Source organism: Salmo trutta, chromosome 27 (assembly GCF_901001165.1).
Source record: "Salmo trutta chromosome 27, fSalTru1.1, whole genome shotgun sequence".
NCBI classification, from domain to species: domain Eukaryota; kingdom Metazoa; phylum Chordata; class Actinopteri; order Salmoniformes; family Salmonidae; genus Salmo; species Salmo trutta.
In genome coordinates, this window is record NC_042983.1 from 22,172,137 (window position 1) to 22,196,545 (window position 24,409).

Genomic DNA, 24,409 nt, shown 5'->3' on the forward strand with positions numbered 1-24,409 from the left:
ATGATTCTAAAACTGTCCATGGTGCTGTTGTAGAGCTGTCCACTCAGTAATGGTGATGATTCTAAAACTGTCCATGGTGCTGTTGTAGAGCTGTCAACTCAGTAATGGTGATGATTCTAAAACTGTCCATTGTGCTGTTGTAGAGCTGTCCACTCCGTAATGGTGCTGTTGTAGAGCTGTCCACTCAGTAATGGTGCTGTTGTAGAGCTGTCCACTCTGTAGTGGTGATGATTCTAAAACTGTCCATGGTTCTGTTGTAGAGCTGTCAACTCAGTAATGGTGATGATTCTAAAACTGTCCATTGTGCTGTTGTAGAGCTGTCCACTCCGTAATGGTGCTGTTGTAGAGCTGTCCACTCAGTAATGGTGCTGTTGTAGAGCTGTCCACTCAGTAATGGTAAGGATTCTAAAACTGTTCATGGTGCTGTTGTAGAGCTGTCCACTCAGTAATGGTGCTGTTGTAGAGCTGTCCACTCAGTAGTGGTGATGATTCTAAAATGGTCCATGGTGCTGTTGTAGAGCTGTCCACTCAGTAATGTTGATGATTCTAGAGCTGTCCATGGTGCTGTTGTAGAGCTGTCCAATCAGTAATGGTGATGATTCTAAAACTGTCCATGGTGCTGTTGTAGAGCTGTCCACTCAGTAATGGTGAGGATTCTATATCTGTCCATGGTGCTGTTGTAGAGCTCTCCACTCAGTAATGGTGCTGTTGTAGAGCTGTCCACTCAGTAATGTTGATGATTCTAGAGCTGTCCATGGTGCTGTTGTAGAGCTGTCCACTCAGTAATGGTGATGATTCTAAAACTGTCCATGGTGCTGTTGTAGAGCTGTCCACTCAGTAATGGTGCTGTTGTAGAGCTGTCCACTCAGTAGTGGTGATGATTCTAAAACTGTCCATGGTGCTGTTGTAGAGCTGTCCACTCAGTAATGGTGAGGATTCTAAAACTGTCCATGGTGATGTTGTAGAGCTGTCCACTCAGTAATGGTGCTGTTGTAGAGCTGTCCACTCAGTAGTGGTGATGATTCTAAAACTGTCCATGGTGCTGTTGTAGAGCTGTCCACTCAGTAATGTTGATGATTCTAGAGCTGTCCATGGTGCTGTTGTTGAGCTGTCCACTCAGTAATGGTGATGATTCTAAAACTGTCCATGGTGCTGTTGTAGAGCTGTCCACTCAGTAATGGTGATGATTCTAGAACTGTCCATGGTGCTGTTGTAGAGCTGTCCACTCAGTAGTGGTGATGATTCTAAAACTGTCCATGGTGCTGTTGTAGAGCTGTCCACTCAGTAATGGTGCTGTTTTAGAGCTGTCCACTCAGTAGTTGTGATGATTCTAAAACTGTCCATGGTGCTGTTGTAGAGCTGTCCACTCAGTAATGGTGCTGTTTTAGAGCTGTCCACTCAGTAGTGGTGATGATTCTAAAACTGTCCATGGTGCTGTTGTAGAGCTGTCCACTCAGTAATGTTGATGATTCTAGAGCTGTCCATGGTGCTGTTGTTGAGCTGTCCACTCAGTAATGGTGATGATTCTAAAACTGTCCATGGTGCTGTTGTAGAGCTGTCCACTCAGTAATGGTGATGATTCTAAAACTGTCCATGGTGCTGTTGTAGAGCTGTCCACTCAGTAGTGGTGATGATTCTAAAACTGTCCATGGTGCTGTTGTAGAGCTGTCCACTCAGTAATGGTGCTGTTTTAGAGCTGTCCACTCAGTAGTTGTGATGATTCTAAAACTGTCCATGGTGCTGTTGTAGAGCTGTCCACTCAGTAATGGTGCTGTTTTAGAGCTGTCCACTCAGTAGTGGTGATGATTCTAAAACTGTCCATGGTGCTGTTGTAGAGCTGTCCACTCAGTAACGGTTCTGATTGTGCAGCTGTTTTTCTCCTTTGTGTATTCTGATATTACCCTGTGTTTGACTGTGATGGTCCTCTGTCTCTCTCTCAGGACACAGAGATCCTGAACACGGCCGTGTTGACAGGGAAGACAGTGGCTGTTCCGGTGAAGGTGGTGACCATCGGAGCAGACGGCACGGTCACTGACATCTCAGAGGCAGTGGACTGTCGCTCCACAGATGAAGATGTGGTCAAGGTCAGTCAGTGGAAACTAATCAGAAAGAAATTATTTGATTCATAGACAACAAAAAATCTTTATATTTTCAAACTTATAATAAATGTTTTTCTAAGCCTCATTCTTGCACTGAAGTATTTCCATATGTTTCTCTTCTCACTAGCAATGTAATTTTGAAACATTGTCGCTCAAATTACCATAACATTTCAAGTAATTTATGTGCATATTGAGTTTGTATATGTTTAGAAAAAATTGCTGTTCGAAAAAGTGCCAGCATGTTTGAATGAGCGTCATGCAATTGTTTTGTTTTTTTACATGTTGGTATTATTTGAGTGTTCAGATGTCTTAACTGAATTCCAGTGACCAGTGTTTAGTGACCAGTGTTTAGTGACCAGTGTTTAGTGACCAGTGTTTAGTGAGTGAGATGGAGTTTCCAGTGAGATGGGTTTCAGCTAGCTCCTGGAAGGTGGAGCATAATGAGGAATGGTCAAGTGCAGTTGCATGGCCATTTATTGTTGTATTGACTGTAGTCTGAGCCTGACTCATTGCCAGTTGCAAGAAATGATAAAACTCAAGTACGGTTAGAAAAATGTATTTGTATTTCATTTTTCATTCATCCAAATTCTTTTCAGTCTTCAGACTTTGGATATTGACTTCAGTCCACACATATCACTGCTTTGAAGCACTGTGTTTTTCTTGTGTTCATATAGTTTAATTATAATCTCAACTGCTATACACAGGCTGTAAAGTGCCTTAGGATTCTATTCAGGTTAACCACTGACGTGACAAATAGGCACACATTATTTTCATTTGCACAGCAGTAAAGAGAGAACAATAGGGGTGCATATAGGTGTGCCTGATTATGCAACAACTAAGCCACTGGGAATTATTTATTTGAACTAAATAGGATTGAATGAGAGCAAATATGTAATGATTGACAATATACATGGCATTTTGGCCTTGCAAAGAATTGTACATTTAAGCTTATGTTAAATCAATAAACAAATCCAGAACAGACAAGGAGCTTCTCTATTTTTAGAGTGTCTATTTTCAGATTTAAGCCCCAAGACAGGATACACAAACACAGAAAGCATTTAATAGGAAAACGTCAATGACAGGTCGCTTGAGTTTTCTTTTCCGTGACTCTGTCAAACCGAGGACACACTGCACAAAACACAACACCAAACCCAGAACAGTACAGAGGGATGCAGGCAGAGTCTCCACATCAATGGCTCACTTCTGTTCTCTGAGAAATCCTCCTCCTGACTCACAATGACTGGTTCATTATCAATGGAATGGCTAACTCTCCAAAACACCAACTGGAGTAGAGAGACAGAGCCTTCAATCTCTCCACAGTCTGTTTCCCATCCTAACTGGCTGAGCTATCAACAGACAGGTCCATTATGTGCCAAAGGCTTTGCCAGTTGATGTCTGTTTCCCTCTCTTTGAACATGTCATGAAGATGAAGATGAATTCAGCCAGGGAGACAAAAACCTGGGCCATCCTAATTACAGGCACATTTATTATTAAGACATCCAAAAGAGCTTCCTATTAAGCCCGGTATGGTAGTGTTAACTGACCATTGTATAGAAAGAGATAGCTACTCTGTTTACTCTGATGAGCTACAGTGAGGATGGAATTTTGGCCTTGTTTTTACACTCAACATCTAAAAGATGATTTTCTTCAAGTGTGTTTTAGAGGAAACCTTTTCTGTAGACTACTCTACCACATTAGCATTGTGTTGTCGGCTATAGTTAGAAAACTGAAGTCCCTCCACACCAGAGTGATTTTCTGAGAAAAGGAACAACCGCATATAAAGAGGTTGCTGATACAGGATGTCTGTGCTTTGAGTAGAAATACATGTGTTTAATGTATAAACCGGTTGGGTGAAGAAGAGCTAGATTGTATCAGTTCATTTCTAGTCATGAGTGTAAACATAACTACTTCGTGTCATTTGGGCCTGGGGAATTAAAGGTGAAGAAGAGCTAGATTGTATCAGTTCATTTCTAGTCATGAGTGTAAACATAACTACTTCGTGTCATTTGGGCCTGGGGAATTAAAGGCAGTGTTAAGTAAACACAGAGTGACACATCACCTGAATAATGAATCACTGTGCTCATTTACTGCTGCTTTATTCACTCTGTAGCTTTAGAATTACACTGCATCCTTTTAAAAGGTCACCTCATCTGACATGCTTCTCCCTTAAACCCAGGAGAGAATAATGCTACTTAAAAACAAATCTGTGTTGACAGGTACAGGCAAAAATTAGGCTCTGCCATATTATTATTTTTTTGCATATTTGTATACATACTTTTTTGGGGTGCATGGCTTTGACAGGCCTGCAAAAGGACTGATGAGACCCGATGTAGGCAAACGTGCCAGGCAGTAAAGAGAGTAGCGTATGTGAGCGGCCCACACTATCCCCTGGTTCCAGATCAGTTTGTTGTCCCACTGTGCGGTGTTTGTGGGTACAATCGTATGTGAATCAATCCCAGCACTCAGACTAGCTGTTAGAGCATGTTGCTGTCCTCCACACTCACCCCTGACAGATGTAGGTTTAATATAATATCGCAGACAGTGATTATCTTTGCGGCCAAAGCACTGCTGTGAATCATAAAGAGTTGCATTGTGTGTGTGTGTGTGTGTGTGTGTGTGTGTGTGTGTGTGTGTGTGTGTGTGTGTGTGTGTGTGTGTGTGTGTGTGTGTGTGTGTGTGTGGGGGTTACATCAAATGGCACTTGAAGAAATGTTGCTTAGTGCCATTTTGTTTATCAGTGATGTTACAACTGTCATGGGCTGTGCAGACCTGTTGTAAAGTTTCAACTCTAGGGAAATGGCTTTGACATTGTCTGTCAAAGGCACTTTACTCCCGAGAGAGAGAGAGAGAGCGGGAGGGAGGGTGAAGAGAACAATAGAGCCTGATAAGAAGTGAGGACTCCTTTGACATCTTTATCAGTCCAAACAAACTCACACATCAAGCTCTGACAGAGCAGAATCTGCTCAGTCTGTTGTGAAGAAGCAGAGTTTTAATAACTTTATTAGAAACCAGTAGCAATACAGCAATGCTGCCAGTCTTTCCAATAAAACAACTACATTATCATCATCCTCTTCATTATTTGTGCCATTATAAGTTGTAGAAATAGTAGTCCTAATATGTATTGGTTTAATACAGAATTACTATTCCCCAGACCAGGAAGAAACAATAAGACATAGTGTGGTGGGTTCACCTTACAAAGCTTCCTATTGCAGACGTAGAAAACTACAGCAGCATGCTGAGCGAAGATATCCAGTGGTAAGAAATCCATTTGAGAATTGAAGTCTAAAGCAGTCCTTGATATCAGAGGTTGAAGGGAGCTCTGATAGTTGACTGTAGCCCTTGGGCTGCCCTACAGTGTACTCCAGACCTCCTTAGAAGGATTCATGTCAGGGAGAGAAAATAACAAAGGCTTGAAACCCAGAAAGGCTTGTGTTTGGTGAAAGTGAGGGAAGGACATGAGCAACAACAGGAGACATGGAGCGTTGAGCAGGTGGGAGTCTGGGGTTCTAAAGCTGCCTCAGACGAGCAGTGATGCAGGGAGAGGAGAGTTCAGGAAGAGCTGGGTATCTGTCACACAATCCCTTTTCCTTGAAGACACACTGTATGTTCTGTGAATGATGATTGCTTACTCATCTCTTATATCTGACAATAAAGAAGCAACTTGGAAATGGGAAAATATATTTTATGATGTCATCTCAATTCATCTCATTGAAGTAGTAAACTGCTAACGGGAGCTTTCTCAAAATACCTGCTTTCAAAATAGATAAATTCCCTACTCTGTATGCTTTTAGAATTGTATGAGTGTGTGTATGTTTGTGGCTGGGCAGGTGTGTGTGTGTGGGGGGGTGGGGTGGGGGCGGTGGCAAATTCCAATGTTTGTGTGTTCGATGCACTCCTGTAGCTGCTGGCCACCCCTCTGAAGGCCCTTTGAGGTTTTGTGTGTATTTGTGGTGCTAACATGGCTACATCATAGGGCTTTAAGAGAGAGAGGCTGGGTGTGGATCAAAGAGTAGTTGCTAGTGAAGGAGCAAGGTCAGCCAGCTAAAGCAATGAGGAGCTGTGAAGCCCTGCTTCTTTCAATGCCATACAATTGGCCCGGTGATTTCCTCTAAAAGGCCATTTGTGAAACAGAGGATTTTGAGTTTGTCATGTTATCAGCGGAGACCTGCCTTCCTCTCTCTAGCTGCCATCTATTGGTGCTGCATTTAGCCCCTGGGCATATCTAGGTAATCTAGGGGGCTGCATTGCAACCCTCTATCCACACATTCAAAGATGTGCCCCTGCCCTCTTCTCTCCTTTTGTAGTTGGGAATAAATAGTGGGGATGGCAATAAATAATGCGGCGGGACACAACACTTTATATGGCCTATAGTGTATCTCATTCTGTAAGGGTCAAGATAAAATACATCCTACAGTACAGTACAGCACAGTTTGGAAAGTGTGTGTGCCAGCATTGTCCGTTGAGTTGGGTTTGGCTGGTCCTGATGGTGCTGCTTTGTCTGGGTATCTCCATGTGATACTTACACATGCTTCTCTCCCCCTCCTCTCCTATTCCTGTCCAGGTGTCAGACAGGTGTGACTATGTGTTTGTGAATGGGAAGGAGATGAAGGGCAAGGTGGGGATGATGGTGAACTTCACCTACAGCTACCTGAGTGCTCAGCTGGAGATGAACGTGTGGATCCCACGGCTGCCCCTCCAGATCGAGGTGTCTGACACAGAGCTCAGCCAGATCAAGGGATGGAGGGTGCCCATCATGGCAAGCAGCCAAAGGTATGTGTCCTTCTTCCCCTTCCATAGAATCACATAGGCTCTTCTTCACCCATGCAGTCCTAGCCAGGTAAGTGGACAGAACATGGGAAATGGGGATGATTGAAAGAGCATGCACAACAGCCCTTATCGTAGACATAAGATACCTTGTTCTGCACTTTGGTATGAACACTATTAATATATAAATGCCTGCCATATTTGTCTCCAGCCAACATGATTTTCTGGCAGTACAGGATCTTGTTGTGTGCTATTGACAAATACATCATTTGTGTCCAAGTTGACATCAATTTAAAACATCTTAGATGTTATTAAGTCCCCATATGGGGATGCCAAAAAGTCCCATCTGTTTGCTCTCTGTTTCCACTCTATAAGAGGAGCTGAATTGAAGTGTGAGGTTTCAGACCCCACATTTGCATAGGGAGTGACGTGTCATGTTTTCTGGCCTATCCAGACAAAGAATCAATTATCTCTTCCGCTGAGCGAGTGAGCTCAGCTTGAGAAACAGCAAATGAACGGTGACCGTCTAGCAAGTCCAGACATTGTGGTTTCATCTCACTGGGATATTCTCAGCTGGATTTAGAGCTCTCATCATGAAAAAAATATTAAATAATTTCATATAATTTAAATAAGATCACTTTCTCTTGATCACGTGCTTAAAGCTGTAGTTGCAAGGGGTTTGCACACATTTTAATTTTGTCTTTGTACCGCTCAGTGGACGCTTAGGAGAAAATTAGCTGTCAATAGTTATATGAAATAGTGCCAATATTGTACTGTCACCAAGTATGATCATATTTATTTTACAGTTATAAGAAATGTGACATTTTATTGTAAGTCTGTAACGGCTGTCTGTGGAAGTAGACCAAGGTGCAGCAGAGGATGTGTTCATCATTAGAATTTTAATTAAAAAACAAGAGAACACTACAAAAATGAACAAAAACGACAGCAAACAGTCCTGTTAGGAAAATACTCAAAACAGAAACAATTACCCACAAAACCCAAAGGAAAAACATGCTCCTTATGTGTGACTCCCAATCAGCAACAACGAGCTTCATCTGTGCCTGATTGGGAGCCACACACACGGCCCAAAACAAAGAAATAAAAAAACATAGAAAAAGGAACATAGAACGCCCACCCAATGTAACACCCTGGCCTAACCAAAATAAAGAACAAAAACCCCTCTCTATGGCCAGGGCGTTACAAAGTTGTTTATAATTTGATTGTTACTATATTTAGAAAGCATTTCAGTAATTTCAAGCCTTATTGGCAAACTTTTGTTGAATAGGGATGTCCTCAAATGTTAGTACACCTCAGCAATTTATTTAAAAAATACCAGAAAGGTGAGTTCCCGAGCTTTCTAAAGCTATGCAACATTACCTGTTATTGTTTATAGTCATCATAAAAAAGGATTATGTTTGAGTATGTCTATTTAGGCGGAAATGTTTTAATTGAATGACCCTGTACCAGTGCCTCTTGCCGCTCTGTACTAAGTATATTCTCCTGTGCATAGTATTGTGTACAGAGGGAGCCCTGATCTCACTGACTGTATTGGATTGCTGTCATGGTGGGCTCACACAGGGTAATGAGGGCTGTGTTGTGTTGGACACAACTACCATGGTTGCTACTGGTTCCTTCTGGCTCACTGCAGGGCCCCCCCCCCCCCCCCCCCCCCCCCGGGGCCGAGGCCTCGTCTCCAATAGCACCTTACCCACCATTCTGCTGGCCTCACACTCTTTGACACCCATCAATGGAGGGAGCAGACATCAGGTCAACCTACTATAATTAGTACTGGACATGTTCACTATTGGACCTGGTTTGAGTTCCCTCTCTCACCTGCCAGCCTGGACATGAAGGTGTCTGGCTCCTTTATAATTAGCTGTTATCTTATTCGACATTTTCACTGACTGAGCTGAGAGGCATATAGTTTGGATTTGTGGGGGCTTGTTGTGTTATGTTGTTTTCCTATTGTGTGTTGGTATGCCCCTATCAGCAGGGACAGTCCATTTCTGTTGTCCTTGTTGATGAGTGTGTCTGGTCTGGCATGGAAGCTGACAGACCGCTGGGAGTTTGTTTCCTCCCTGTCCTCCTCTCATCTTTGTTTATCAGGGAATAACAGGCGTAACCTTGCAAAGTAGCGGGGTAACTGGTGACGAGAGCGGGCACCGGGCACCCGTCCACAGTCCAAGGAACCCACAGAGTACGGGCCCATTCAGAGCCTCAATACCAAGAGAAGGGACCTGCCTCCGTCAGATAGGCTGCTAAGTGAGCCACACAGACAAGAGAGAGAGAGAGAGAGAGAGAGAGAGAGAGAGAGAGAGAGAGAGAGAGAGAGAGATGAGAGAGAGAGCGAGATGAGAGAGAGAGAGAGGAGAGAGAGAGAGAGAGAGAGAGAGAGAGCCAGAGAGAGAGAGAGAGAGACCGAGAGAGAGACCGAGAGAGAGAGAGACCGAGAGAGAGAGAGACCGAGAGAGAGACCGAGAGAGAGACCGAGAGAGAGAGAGAGAGAGAGACCATTGGGATCCAGATTATGTGTGTCCAGGCCTGGGAGTGGGGTGCTTGCCAGAATGCTAGCTCCACAGTCTTGCATTTGCGGGGTTTGCCTCCCCCTCCCAGCAGCCCCCATCAAAACATGGACAAGATAAGTGTTTACAGGCAGGCACATGAATTACTTCCCCTCGCTCAGGGATACAAGTGTGCTCTCTGTGAGGGATGTGCAACATGTCATGATGATTTTCTCATAGCAATGTTTCCTTTGTTCCGGGACCGGGTTGCATTTGTGAAGGGTTCTTATGTTCTGTTTTAAGAACATCTGCATGTTTCTTATTATATAAGTGAGTGTATGTTGTCCTCAAATGCTGACCTTGCCAAAACAATGTCACTAACTGTCCTCTTTCGACATTACAATTTTGACACGCTCTCTCCCCGGGGGGAGAACTGATCTCTCTGCCAGAGAACTGATCTCTCTGCCTGTCTGCCTGCCTGCTCCCCGCCTGCCCTGGTCTGTCTCTCCCATTCTGGTACAGGTGTATTCGCCACTCTCTCTCTCCCCATAGCTTTGCTCGTCTACATCATATGCAGACATCACTGACTTTTTATTGATCTGTGGTTGGACTAGTTGATTAGTGACTCTTAGGGCAATAAACAAACATGTTGCTGTTGTTCATTTTGCTGGTGTCTACCCTTGGCTTTTATAATGTTGGCAATACTTTTAGAGCCCGTTGCTCTGTGAATGAGGAAATATATGACTGTTTCTCCCTCGAGTTTTGTGAGAAACCCCACACTTGCTCCAGAATGCATGTGAGAACTATGCACATTTCTCCCAAACAATATGGGAGAAATCGGACTCTTGCGCTCACGTCAGGACTGTTCTCTTGGTACTTAACCATGTCTCTGGACTTTACACATCTCCTGAAATATGTTACGTTAAAGATTCTGGTGACTATGGATTCTCGTTCAAGTGCTGTCTGTAAATCCAAATGTTGTAACCATCGACCTAGACTTGCCATTATCTTGCTGCTTCTATTGTCTGGAAATGTGCAATCTAACCCAGGTCCTGACAGTCTTACCCCTGCCGAATTAAGTAGTCAGAGTGGACTGAAGTTTTTGCATATGAATGCAAGAAGTCTTCTGCCGAAGCTTGATTTTGTGAATATATGGATAAAACTGCCGACCATGATGTATTTATGCTTTCTGAAACCTGGCTCCAAAAATCCATTACAGGCAAAAATATTGGCATAAATGGTTACACTGTTTTTCGTATAGATCGTAAATCTATGGGTGGTGTTGCTGTTTACGTAAAAGACAAGTTCTCGGTGGTCATTCTGACTTCTGTTACTAAACCTAAGCAATTTGAATATCTGTCTTTGAACCTAAACCTTGGCTCATCTTCAAATATTGTTGTATCTTGTTGTAGACCTCAATCTGCTACTGCTGGCTCTCTGGATTGTATTTTCGAATTGTTATCACTGCATGTCAACTCTGAGTTTGTCCTGATGGGTGACCTGAATCAGGACTGGTTAACATCTAGCTCTGATCAACTCAAAATTCTATGCAATACCTGTAATCTCACTCAGATTGTCAACAGTATAACTAGGTTGAATATAAAATATCATCTGAAATCCTCTTTGATTGATTTGATCTTAACCAATACTCCTCATCGTTTTAATGTTTCTGGTATTTTTGCAAATTACATAAGTGATCACTGTGCTATTGCCTGTGGGAGAGATGGTAAAATTCCTGAGAAATCTCCACGTGTCATTACGAAAAGAAACAGGAAGCAGTTTGATATTTTGATATATCTAGCATTGAATGGAATAGAATGGAATTAATCCCTGATGTTGAACTACCCTTTTCTTACTTCCACAACGCATTCCAGGATATATGCAATAGGCATGCCCGGTAAAAAAAAATCAGGATTAAAGGCAGAGAGAACCCTTGGTTTACTAAGGAACTTACTAAAATCATAAGGGAACAAAATGCTATGTGGGCTAAAGCAAGAGGGACTGCTTCGGCAGATTATTGGATGGCTTTTAAATGCCTTCGAAATATGGGTTTGGCTATGATCTGTAAATTGAAAGCAGACCACTACCTGAAATCTACTTCAGATCATTTAAATAATCCATCCAAATTTGGCAAGTTGTGAAAGGTATGGAGTGTAAAAAAGATACACAGCTTCCCAAACAATTTTTGGTAAACACACAGATTGTAACTGAGAGAACTTCCATTCTGAAAGCCTTGAATCAGCATTTTTTTTGATGCAGGCAGTTTATTTGAAAAGGTCAAAGGTATAATTGAGCCCCCTATGAATTTACCTGACACCCCTGTGCACTCCTTCACCAGGTTCTCCTTTTCATCCTTCTCTGTTTCAGAAGTGTGTAAAGCCTTGAAAGAAATTGTTGGAAAGAAATCCCCTGGCCCTGATGAACTAGACCCCCGCTTCCTGCACCTAGCTTCAGACATCATTGCTCCCTCTTAACATGTATTTTTAACCTCACGCTTGATGTTAAGGAAATCCCCAAGTTATGGAAATCTGCTTTTGTACTACCTCTCCTGAAAGGTGGAGATCCTTCGCTACTTGACAACTATCAACCCATATTAAAATTATCTGTATTTTCAAAGGTACTGGAGTCCTTAGTTAGTAGGCAGCTAAAGGCCTACTTCCAAGAAAACAACATCTTAAATAGAATGCAATCAGGTTTTAGGTCTGGCCACAGCACTGTTTCAGCAACATTGAAGGTTTTAAATGACATCCACTGTGCTCTTGATAAGAAGTTACATTGTGTGTCTGTCTTTATTGATTTGTCGAAGGCATTTGACACCGTGGACCATGCTGTGTTAGTGCAAAGGTTAAAATGTTGTGGAATTACTGGTCATGCTCTATATTGGTTTATAAAGTACCTATCAAATCTCACACAAAGTGTATTGGCGGATGGTTGTAAATCTGAGTTCATAGAGGTGTGCTCAGGTGTTCCGCAAGGTTCTATTTTGGGCCCACTGTTGTTCATTTTGTATATCAACAACATTGGGGATCTTATTGAAACAGCGGATGTTCATTTTTATGCAGATGATACTGTTCTTTATTCAAGAGATGGTTTATCTTTAGCTTTTGAAAATGCCCAAAGAGCATTTAACATCATACAACAGAATCTGTATGATTTAAAGCTGGATCTAAATTTGGGTAAAACAAAATGCATGGTATTTTCAAATGCCAGGCATGTTACTAATCATGTCATTGCTACATTGGCTGGACATACTATAGCAAGTTAAAGTGTACAAATATTTGGGTGTATGGGTTGATGATAAGCTGAGCTTCACTGTGCATGTAGAGAACTTGATAAGGAAGCTCAAGCTGAGAATAGGTTTTTATTACCGGCATAAGGATTGTTTTTCTTTGGAGGCCAGGAAGGAGCTGGTATGATGTACATTACTGGCGGTTTTAGATTTTAGTAATGTTATATATATGCAGGCCTCAACCACTACCCTGAGAGCACTTGATTCAGTGTATCATGCAGCCCTCGGGTTCATTACAAATCAAAAACGTCTAACACATCATTGTGACTTCTACAGCGCTGTTGACTGGTCGTCATTGACTTTGCGTAGGCTTAAACACTGGTATACACTGATTTATAAGGCCATATTGGGTAAAATGCCATTTTAATACCAGTTCTTTTTTAATCAGGTCGGTAAATAAATATCAATTTGGTCCCATTCTCATTTGCTTCTAACAGTACCAAAAATTAGAACAGGTCATGGTAGAAATAGTTTTAGTTACTCAGCTCCGTGGTCCTGGATTTCTCTCCTGAACATTTAAAAATGTGATGATCTAGTTTCGTTGGTGGAGTTTAAACACTTGATCGATGTATATATCATAGAAGAGTGTAATTGTCTTTAGGACAGCTGTTTTCTAGTCAAGACTTTTGTGTCTTTTTTTTAACATAATATGTAATTGTTGTACTGTATGTGTGTTTATAATTTTGTTTAATGTTGTCTATGTACGTTGTTTTGTCTGAAAAGTTGTTCCCCCTGCTGCTATTGGACCAGGTCTCTCTTGGAAAAGAGATGTTATCTTAATGAGAAAAACCTGTATGAATAAAGGTAAAAAATATAAATAAATAAATAAGCGGCTGGTAGCCTAGCAATTAAGAGCTCTTTTCCCCAATCACATCCTCACTCTGCACCAATCACATCCTCACACGCCCACAATCACATCCTCCCACTCTGCCCCAAGCACATCCTCCTACTGCCCCAATCCCATCCTCACACTGCCAAATCACATCCTCACACGGCCCCAATCACATCCTCTCTCTTCCCCAATCACATCCTCACTCTGCACCAATCACATCCTTCCACTGCCCCAATCACATCCCCACTCTGCTCTAATCACATCCTCATACTGCCCCAATCACATCCTCCCACTCTGCCCCAATCAAATCCCCCCCACTCTGCCCCAATCACATCCTCACACTGCCCCAATCACATCCTCCCACTCTGCCCCAATCAAATCCCCCCACTCTGCCCCAATCACATCCTCACACTGGCCCAATCACATCCTCACACTGGCCCAATCACATCCTCACACTGCCCAATCACATCCTCACACGGCCCCAATCACATCCTGTCTCTTCCCCAATCACATCTTCACTCTGCACCAATCACATCCTCACACTGTCCGTATCACATCCTCACTCTGCCCCAATCACATCCTCATACTGACCCAATCACATCCTCCCACTCTGCCCCAATCAAATCCCCCCACTCTGCCCCAATCACATTTTCACTCTGCTCCAATCACATCCTTCCACTGCCCCATCACATCCCCACTTTGCTCCAATCACATCTTCACACTGCCCCAATCACATCCTCACTCTCTGCCCATACTCTGACTAATCCTCTAGACTGGAGCTAGTCACTATCCAGACCCGGGTCCTAGGAGCTGGAAGATCCTCACTGTAGAGAGTATGAGTGGATGAAATTACAGTAATCTGTCAATAAATAAGATAAGCTGAACCACAACCACAGTTAAATTGGAAATGTCACGCTACAGTGTAAAAAAGGCAGACAGGCTTTTGCAGTTCTTTATTCACTTTCCTTTCTGTATTATTTCTTACTGAAGACTAATTCCTTGATTTGAGTGCTTGTGCATGTGAAATAACTCTCGTCCTGAAATCCCTCTTATCTTGTCAGTGGAAGTCCTGTGCCTTAACTCTACTACCCAAGGCTGATCTCTAACACGCTTAGCTAGTGTCTTCATTGCCAGACCCTATTCTGCCACACATGGAGGGATACTTTTTAAGGGTGTTGGAGAGGAAAATAGAGACAATGAGAGAGGAATAACATTTCAAGTGAATAACTTTCACTCTTTTCTCTCCCATCATGATATGAAACCTTGTGTGTGTGTGCATGTGTGTTTGCGTGCATGTGTGTGTCCGTGCATGTGTGTGTGTGTTTATGGCCAGACATAAGGTGATAGGTGATGAGGCAGCAGGACAGGCGAAGCCCTGTGATTATTACACTGTTGACGAATCACATTCTTGCTGTGAGATGTTACCCCACTCTTCCACCAAGGCACCTGCAAGTTCCCGGACATCTCTGGGGGGAATGGCACTAGCCCTCCAACAGGTCCCAGACATGCTCAATGGGATTGAGATCCAGGCTCTTCGCTGGCCATGGCAGAACACTGACATTCCTGTCTTGCAGGAAATCACTCACAGAACGAGTAGTATGGCTGGTGGCATTGTCATGCTGGAGGGTCATGTCAGGTTGAGCCTGCAGGAAGGGTACCACATCAGGGAGGAGGATGTCTTCCCTGTAATGCACAGCTTTGAGATTGCCTGCAATGACAACAAGCTCAGTCCGATGATGCTGTGACACACCACCTCCAAATCAATCCTCTCCAGAGTACAGGCCTCGGTGTAACGCTCATTCCTTCGACGATAAACACGGATCCGACCATCACCCCTGGTGAGACAAAACAGCGACTCGTCAGAGAAGAGCACTTTTTGCCAGTCCTGTCTGGTCCAGCAACAGTGGGTTTGTGCCCATAGGCGACTTTGTTGCCGGTGATGTCTGGTGAGGACCTGCCTTACAACAGCCCTACAAGCCCTCAGTCCAGCCTCTCTCAGCCTATTGCGGACAGTCTGAGCACTGATGGAGGGATTGTGCGCTCCTGGTGTAACTCAGGCAGTTGTTGTTGCCATCGTGTACCTGTCCCGCAGGTGTGATGTTCGGATGTACCGATCCTGTGAAGGTGTTGTTACACGTGGTCTACCACTGCGAGGACGGTCAGCTGTCCGTCCTGTCTCCCTGTAGCGCTGTTTTAGGTGTCTCACAGTGCAGACATTGCAATTTATTGCCCTGGCCACATCTGCAGTCTTCATGCCTCCTTGCAGCATGCCTAAGGCACGTTCACGCAGATGAGCAGGGACCCTGGGCATCTTTCTTTTGGTGTTTTTCAGAGTCCGTAGAAAGGCCTCTTTAGTGTCCTAAGTTTTCATAACTGTGACTTTAACTGACTACCGTCTGTAATTAACAACCGTTCCACAGGTGCATGTTCATTAATTGTTTATGGTTCATTGAACAAGCATGGGAAACAGTGTTTAAACCCTTTACAATGAAAATCTGTGAAGTTATTTTGATTTTTCCTAATTATCTTTGAAAGACAGTGTCCTGAAAAAGGGACATTTCTTTTTTTGCTGAGTTTATTTATCTCACTAGAAGTGTGCTGTGTATCATGACACAATTACTTGTTTAAAGCAACTTTACAGGTGAATTCCACGAAAGCAACATTGTAACCTTGTAAGCCTTGTTTTCACATTGCAAGAAATATTCTCATTGAGACACAGTCCATTCTTTGAGAAGATGACTGGTTGCCTGCCTATAGCAACTTGAACAGGATTTGCTGTCAGTGGGTGGGTGTTTGATGTTCATGTTACACTTAATATGTTCATCTTAGACATGTCCAGTGTTGGGGTTAGTTTAGGCTTTCATGTTATACGACTGCCTCTGTTTGTGATGGCAGGTCTGCGCGGGACAGTGATGATGAGGATGATGAAGACCGGAGAGGGAGGAGCTGCACGTTACAGTACCAGAATGCCATGGTTCGAGTTTTGACACACTTTGTGGCCGAATCCACCAACCCACGTGGTCAGCTTGCCTTCATGCTAGGCAGTGACTGGCAGGTGGACATCACTGGGCTGGTGTGGGACTTCCTGAAGGTGGAGAACCCCCAGATAGCTAAGCTACAGGACAGACGTATACTGGTGGGACTGGACATGGGGATGACCACCATCCAGGTATGCGGTATATCTGTGCATGTGTGTTATAATCAGCAGTTTCCATTCAACGGCAAAGCAAAAATGAACAGTGCAAGTGAGTTAGGAGTGAGGGGGGTGGAAGGAATTTGAAAATATAACCGTAAAACATCCCTCTGTTTTAATAATAGGGCTGAAAAATACCTTATAACAGTCATCTTAAGTCAGTTATAAGTTATAACAATGGGATGGGAGGAGATAATATCTATATTTGTGTTTCACCAACATTTTCCTTATCACCTTGTACAGTCAGCCAGGCAGGTTGTTATCAGTGGTCCCATGTCCCCAGCTTTAGGCTGTGGTGACAGTAAATGGGGCCTCACCCTGGTGCAGAAAGGAAGGATGTCATCTCTCACTAGCAGGGCCCCTTCATTTGTCAGCCTCCGCTGGCTAACTGGATAAATAGCAGTCAGTTAATGACGTCTGTGTGAGACTGATCAGCAGCCTGACAGTGTGGACTCATCCATCTGTCTGCAGGCAGACGTGCCCTCATCTCCACACTCATCCATACCCGTCCCCTGGCTCTCGCCTCCCGTTAGGCTGGGCACAGAGGAAAACACCCTCCAGCCCAACAGTGGAAAACAGCACGAGATGAGACAAAACTGTGAATAACTTTCTGTTTGTCTGTCACACCGACTACCTCACAGAGAGCTGGTAATGGGTTTCTGTGAAAGATCTCATTTATTTTCAAAATGACATTAATTAAATTAGATTTGCACTAATTAGATTACCAGGAAAATTCCATTAACAGCTGAAATTAGCACTTGATTGGTCCTTGCCTACCTCCGTGTGTATGATGGTGGTTTTCTGTCCACATCAACATTTGATTAACGTTTTATGAACAAACACCTGACAGTGAGTACTGGAAGGGCTTGTTCAGGTCACCCCAATTACTGACCAATAACTAAATATATATACTCATCATTGTAAATGGAAGCCAGCATAATGTTGGAAGGCATCAAGGGCAGAGCTGAGAATCACTGCAGGATTTACAGAGCATCCTAAAATAATGTAATAACAGGCTCCCTACCTAAACAAGGTAATGTGGTTGCGTGACAACACAGTGAAGGTGACGTTTGATGTCCACTCAGCCGTGAGCACATGAATATGAATGAGTGTGTGGCATTATACTCAGGGGTATACCAGCCTTTTATATACAGTGCATTCGGAAAGTGTTCAGACCCCTTGACTTTTTCTACATTTTGTTATGTTACAGCCTTATTCAAAAAAAAAACTCATCAATCTCACACAATAATCCATAATGACAAAGCAAAAACAGGTTTTTAGAAATGTTTGCAAAATGCAAAATACAAAAAACTGAAATATCACATTTACATAACTATTCAGACCCTTTACTCAGTACTTTGTTGAAGCACCTTTGGCAGCGATTACAGCCTTGAGTCTTGTTGGGTATGACGCTACAAGCTTGGCACACCTGTATTTGAGGAGTTTCTGCATATCCTCTCAAGCTCTGTCTGGTTGGATGGAGAGTATTGCTGCACTGCTATCTTCAGGTCTCTCCAGAGATGTTCGATCAAGTCCTGGCTGGACCATTCAAGGACATTTAGAGACTTGTCCCGAAGCCACACCTGCGTTGTCTTGGCTGTGTGCTTAGGGTCGTTGTTCTGTTAGATGGTGAACCTTCACCCCCAGTCTGAGGTCCTGAGCGCTCTGGAGCAGGTTTTCATCAAGGATCTCTCTGTACTTTGCTCCGTTTATCTTTCCCTCGATCCTGAGTAGTCTCCCAGTCTCTGTTGCTGAAAAACATCCCCACAGCATGATGCTGCCACCACCATGCTTCACCGTAGGGATATGCCAGGTTTTCTCCAGTCGTGACGCTTGGCATTCAGGCCGAAGAGTTCAATCTTGGTTTCATCAGACCAGAGAATTTGACCAGAGAATTTGTCCTTTAGGTGCCTTTTGGCAAACTCCAAACGGACTGTCATGTGCCTTTTACTGAGGAGTGGCTTCCATCTGGCCACTTTACCACAAAGGCCTGATTGGTGGAGTGCTGCAGAGATGGTTGTCCTTCTGGAAGGTTCTCCCATCTCCACAGAGGAACTCTGGAGCTCTGACAGAGTGACCATCGTGTTCTTGGTCACCTCCCTGACGAAGGCCCTTCTCCCCCTATTGCTCAGTTTGGTAAAGTGGCCAGTTCTAGAAAGAGTTTTGGTGGTTCCAAACTTCTTCCATTTAATAATGATGAAGGCCACTGTATTCTTGGGGACCTTCAATGCTGCAGACATTTTTTGGTACCCCAGATCTGTGCCTCGACACAATCCTGTCTCTGAGCATTACACACAATTCCTCCAACCTCATGGCTTAGTTTTTGCTCTGACATGCACTGTCAACCGTGGGACCTTACATAGAGAGGTGTGTGCCTTTCCAAATCATGTCCAATCAATTGAATTTACCACAGGTGGACTATAAACAAGTTCTTGAAAGTTATCAAGGATGATCAATGGAAACAGGATGCACCTGAGCTCAATTTCAAGTGTCATAGGAAAGGGTCTGAATACTTATATAAATAAGGTATTTCTGGTTTTTATTTTTAATACATTTGTTACAAAAGTTCTAAAAACCTGTTTTCGCTTTGTCATTATGGGTTATTGTGTGTAGATTGATGCAATTAAAAAAACATTTTTTTAGAATAAGGCTGTAACGTAACAAAATGTGGAAAAAGGGAAGGGGTCCGAATACTTTCTGAATGCTCTGTATCTAATGAAATGTGTTGAAAGACCAGCTCACCTCACATCCCCTGTATATCAAGAGTTAAGGTTTGATGAAGTTTGGGTAAATAATTTGTCCTCACAAGTAATGTGTTTCTTTCAAAGAGAATACTTTTCATATCCCGCCCATAATCTGGATCCCAAGGTCTCTCTCTCTCTCTCGTGTGTACTGGCCCAGGTGCTGTCCCCCCTGTCTGACTCCATCCTGGCAGAGAAGACTGTGACGGTGGTAGATGACAAAGTGACCATCACAGAGCTGGGGGTGCAGCTGGTCACTGGCCTGGCTCTGTCCCTGCAGCTCAGCCCAGGAAGCAACAGGGCCATCCTCGCCACGGCAACCACACAGGAAGTACTGCAGAGCCCCAAACAGGTCTGTTCAACATTCTGTATATCTTCAGAAACTACTGTCCTACTTGGTTAGCAGTCCCTTTGAGTAAGAGAGGGATTTTACCACGGTGATGCAACAGTGACAATGTTAATTACTGTAGTCTATTTAATGTGAGCCATGACTGTTTTCATCCCATTTTACACAATTGCAGTCCTTTAATGTAAACATTTAGTAAGTACTGCAAACTGTGTGTGTGTGTGCGTGCGTGCGCGGTTGGTTGTGTGTATTTGTTTGTTCCACTGCATTCCGAACCCTCTTAATTCCAACTCTTGAAAGGCAGCGTGACAGAATGTGTTTCCTTAGGCATCTCACAGAAAGGGAAGCTTAATCTCAGAGCGTGTAAAAGCAACACTGCCCGAGCTGTCCTATCGTCTTTTGCCTCCCTTTCTCCTTCACTCTCCTTCTCTCGTGACCTCTTTGATCTGTCCATCAGCTCCCCCAACACACCCTCTATTTTTCTGTTCCTCTCATCCCTTTCTCTTTCTAGTGAGGGATAGAATGGAGGACAGGCTAGTTTTATCAGTCCAATCTCTGTAGGGAGGATGTCCGTGCGGAGATAAGCGGCCAGTAATTCCCTAGCGGATCTGTAATTAGAGAGCAATGGTGGACTACTGAAGGGATCTCCACCCCTGCTCCCGGGGATTTGTCCTGTGGCCAAGATGCTTGTATGTGTCAAATCTCCATTTGCATGAACTGCCTTTAATGTGACTGACAGGGAAAAGAACAATCTTTTATTCCGTGTGCCCTCGGCTCTCAGAGCACAGCAGCTGAGTTAGCGAAACATTGGGTCTTAGTGAGCTATCCCCTACCTCCCCATTCCTACTATTATAGTATATGAGTCTGTATGACTCCCAATGGTGTAGGCCTACATCTCTAAAGGTAGTACCAAATAGTACAAGTAAATGTTGTTGTTTCTTTACGTTCTGATCTTTTGAACCTTGTCCTTTTGAAGTGTTGAGTAGTCAGGTAACTTTGCTTTCTTGTTCCTCATGGAAATCATTTAATTTGTTTTATTTAGCCTTTTTTAACCTTTATTTAACTAGGCAAGTCAGTTAAGAACAAATTCTTATTTTCAATGACGGCCTAGGAACAGTGGGTTAACTGCCTTGTTTAGGGGCAGAATGACAGATTTTTACCTTGTCAGCTCGGAGATTCAATCTTGCAACCTTTCAGTTACTAGTCCAACACTCTAACCACTAGGCTACCTGCCTAACAATTACTCTACAAGGTGCTGTATACAAATAGCTTGCCTAATGAAATAATAGCGCAGAAAAAATGCAAAAATTGTAAATTAATTTTAAATCTATATTTTTGGAGCCTTCATTATTCTCTACTTATGTTGAGGTTGCTGTTGCTCTACAAAAATGTGATAATGTGACCTGTGCGAGGTCACTGTCAGTGTTACATTTGAAAAAAAAAATGTTGTAAGTAGTCATGTCTGTGTTTGGTTCTGTGTGTGTTACCTACTCACTGTGTGTATGTGTGTGTTTGTCCAGGAGGCCCTGATCAGTGCGTGGCTGCAGTTCAGTGATGGCTCCACGTCTCCTCTGGACATGTACAACCCAGACTACTTTGTCCTGACGGCCACGTCTCTGGATGAGGAGGTGGTGACGGTGCAGCAGGACCCCTCCTGGAAGTGGCCTGTGATCGTAACCGAGTCAGAGGGCCAGGGCCTGCTGGTCAGGGTGGAGATGACTGTCTGTGAGCTCTGCCAGAAGTTCAAGCGCCGCAGCGTGCTGGCTGCAGGGAACTGCAACGTCAGGGTGAAGTTTGGCCAGAGCGACAGCGGCACCTCCAGGGGCAGTGACTACGGTCCGGAGGGCGAGGAGCTAGAGAACAGGGCCAGCGACCGCAGACAGCAGTCCCCCTCCCAGGACAGGACTGGTCTGGACGGCCACTACTACGGCAGCTCCATCTCTGACATGGACAACGGGGTCATGAGGAGGGTCACCACCACCACGAGTACCATCGTCAGGCGGCCCAATGGAGACAAGCTGTCAGACGATGGGAACCAGGTCCAGACCATGCCAGACTTCTCTGAATTCCCTGCTCATGTGGACCTCCCTCGCAGCCGCAACATGGACGATGATCTGATCCAGACAGCCCGGGGACTCACTGACCTGGAGATTGGCATGTACGCCCTGCTGGGGGTCTTCTGCCTGGCCATCCTGGTCTTCCTCATCAACTGCATCTCCTACACCCTCAAGTACCGTCACAAGGAGATGTCCATCGAGGGCCAGGAGAGCATGAACCACGCCCATGACTGGGTGTGGCTGGGGAACGAGGCAGAGCTGCTGGAGAGTCAAGTTAGTCTGTCCCCCCAGCAGGACGAGCTCACCTCCATGGTAGACTGCACCGCAGGGTTGGAAGAGGGCAGCCACCTGCTCAACGGGGCTTCTGTCCAGAAGAATGTGCAGGGCCAGGTGCACCGGGCAGCAGACATGGGGGGCTGCACAGCCAAGGATAGCAAAGGAGACTCGCCGACCACAAAGAGGAAGCGTGTGAAGTTCACCACGTTCACCACCATCCTGCCGGACAATGGTTGCCCCACTGTCAGCACACTGAGCGTGGGCCGCAGCCAGGACATTAAGTGGGTGTGTCAAGACGTAGAGCTAGGGGACTCCAAGGAGCCCTGGAACTACATGGAGAGGTTAAATGACAGTGCTTTAGAAGAGGTGGCGTAGTCTGTGTGCTCAGTGCACTTATAGCGAACTCACCCTTATGCCTTTCACAGTGAAGTTGGCTTGGACAGTACCTAATGCTAAACCCAGAGGAGGTTGAAATCTGGAAAATGTATTTAAGGGGACAAAATAGTAATGATACCACACAGGAATAATGGCAAATCATTAACTTGAAAGAAATTAGGATGTCTGTTAATTTTTTGATAATTTGTTTCTCTCTTAATATCTTCCTACCTTTTTATCATTATTTCATTATGGTTATTTTGTAGGTAGACTTAAACCATGTTCCCAGACTAGCTCTGCATTACTGACAAAACTATGAAATGTTACGCAGATGATATGTAGATTTAAGAATGTAATATGAATAAATATTTAAGATGTATATAAAGTACTCATAGAAAGGTTTTGGAAGTTTTGTAGCATTTTGAATATTGATTTCCTATTCCATGTCGTTTTTTTATTTATTTATTTTTTTATAAGTGTCTGGCCTCCCAGAATAGACCAGAGTTAGTCTCCAGAACATCCTGCATGTGGTTTGAAATAAAGGCACAAATTTTAGGTTCATCCTCATCTTTACCAGAAGACACAGAGAAACGGCTATGTATATACTGAACAGTCCTCCTACAAGCCATTGTATTGTTGCTCTGTATATTGTATTTTCATATCTATCATTTAAAAAATATTCAACAATGTAGAGTATGCGTGTCCACTTCTATCCACCAACCACTTGGAAATACATTAAACACGCCCACACTCATTTCTCTTTGCTGCCCACTATCTTCAATGACTGGAGATTAGTGCTTTTCCAAGTTATGTCTTCATATAAGCCACACAGTATAGTTAATATGGTGTAGGAGTTGTAATCGACTACAGTAATTACCAGTAATGGAATCATTTCACAAAGGCTACATTTCCTTATTGAAGAGAACTATTTACCCATTAGGCAACTGTAAGTAATTTGCTGCTCTTCTATTCTCAGAATTTAGCCAAACATACTTAACTCAACTGTATATTAGACCAATCCATTAAGCTTGGTAGCACAACAGCTAGATTTGGGTAAAGGATGAAGATGTCACCAATTATTCTACCAGCAACTATTAGAGTGATTCTCTACAATAACATGACGCCTACCTCATGAATACTGATTGTACTACATGTCAATGTGACATTTCCTCTACAACCCCTCACATTAAAATGCCAATTATGGTCAAATTAACCCGTCTCTGAGCCTGCAGAAACGCTTGGTGAGGACAAAGTGGAATAGGATTTCTTTTGAAATGAAAAATGTCCATCATCAACCCTAATAAATAGGCCAAGCCTTCTACTGTACACGGGAAAGAGGATGGGGAAAACATTTCCACTGGAGTTACTTCAGATATGAGTCATTTAGCTAACCAGCACAGCCATAATATCAACTTGACATCAATAATCAATATGACTTTTGTTACAATATCTACTGCTAGGGAGTAGACAGACAGACAGACAGACAGACAGACAGACAGACAGACAGACAGACAGACAGACAGACCGACAGACAGTGAGCAAACACTCCTCTAAAGTAAGCTGAGCCAGAAAATTACAGCAATATCCTTTCCACTGCTGAGTTAAACTAGCTGTTGTCTACAAGGCCCGTTGAATAGTGCTCTCCTGAAGCTCCTGTGCACTGATAGGGACCCTCCTCATTTCTTTATTCATTTAGTTCAAGTAGCTTGTCTACATGATTCCCTGCTGCTCCTGCGGTTCCTCTATTGATCTTATGCTCTATGGTGAATGAAAACCTCCCTTCTATATCTGTTTCTCTCTTCCTCCTTTTGTCTTTCCCTCAATCTCCTCTCCTTTTTTGTCTCTGTTTCTCTCCTGTCCTGAAGAATTATTATTTATTTTTCCTCTGCTCTTTTTTCTTCCCCGTGTGATTTGACCTGTGCTGTGGCTCTATCAG

The 24,409-nt window shown here is 43.6% G+C and overlaps 1 protein-coding gene across 1 annotated transcript in view; it reads left to right on the top strand.

The window, feature by feature from the left end:
- Positions 1-23,162, top strand: part of LOC115164599 (transmembrane protein 132C) — a 185,403-nt gene extending 162,241 nt beyond the window's left edge. Inside the window, exons 4-8 of the mRNA XM_029717255.1 lie at positions 1,941-2,084; positions 6,661-6,869; positions 16,381-16,654; positions 19,580-19,771; positions 21,286-23,162. Of these exons, the coding sequence (XP_029573115.1) occupies positions 1,941-2,084; positions 6,661-6,869; positions 16,381-16,654; positions 19,580-19,771; positions 21,286-22,473 (2,007 nt within the window). The 3' untranslated portion in view covers positions 22,474-23,162. The remainder of the gene's footprint in view (positions 1-1,940; positions 2,085-6,660; positions 6,870-16,380; positions 16,655-19,579; positions 19,772-21,285) is intronic.
- Positions 23,163-24,409: the final 1,247 nt, after the last annotated feature.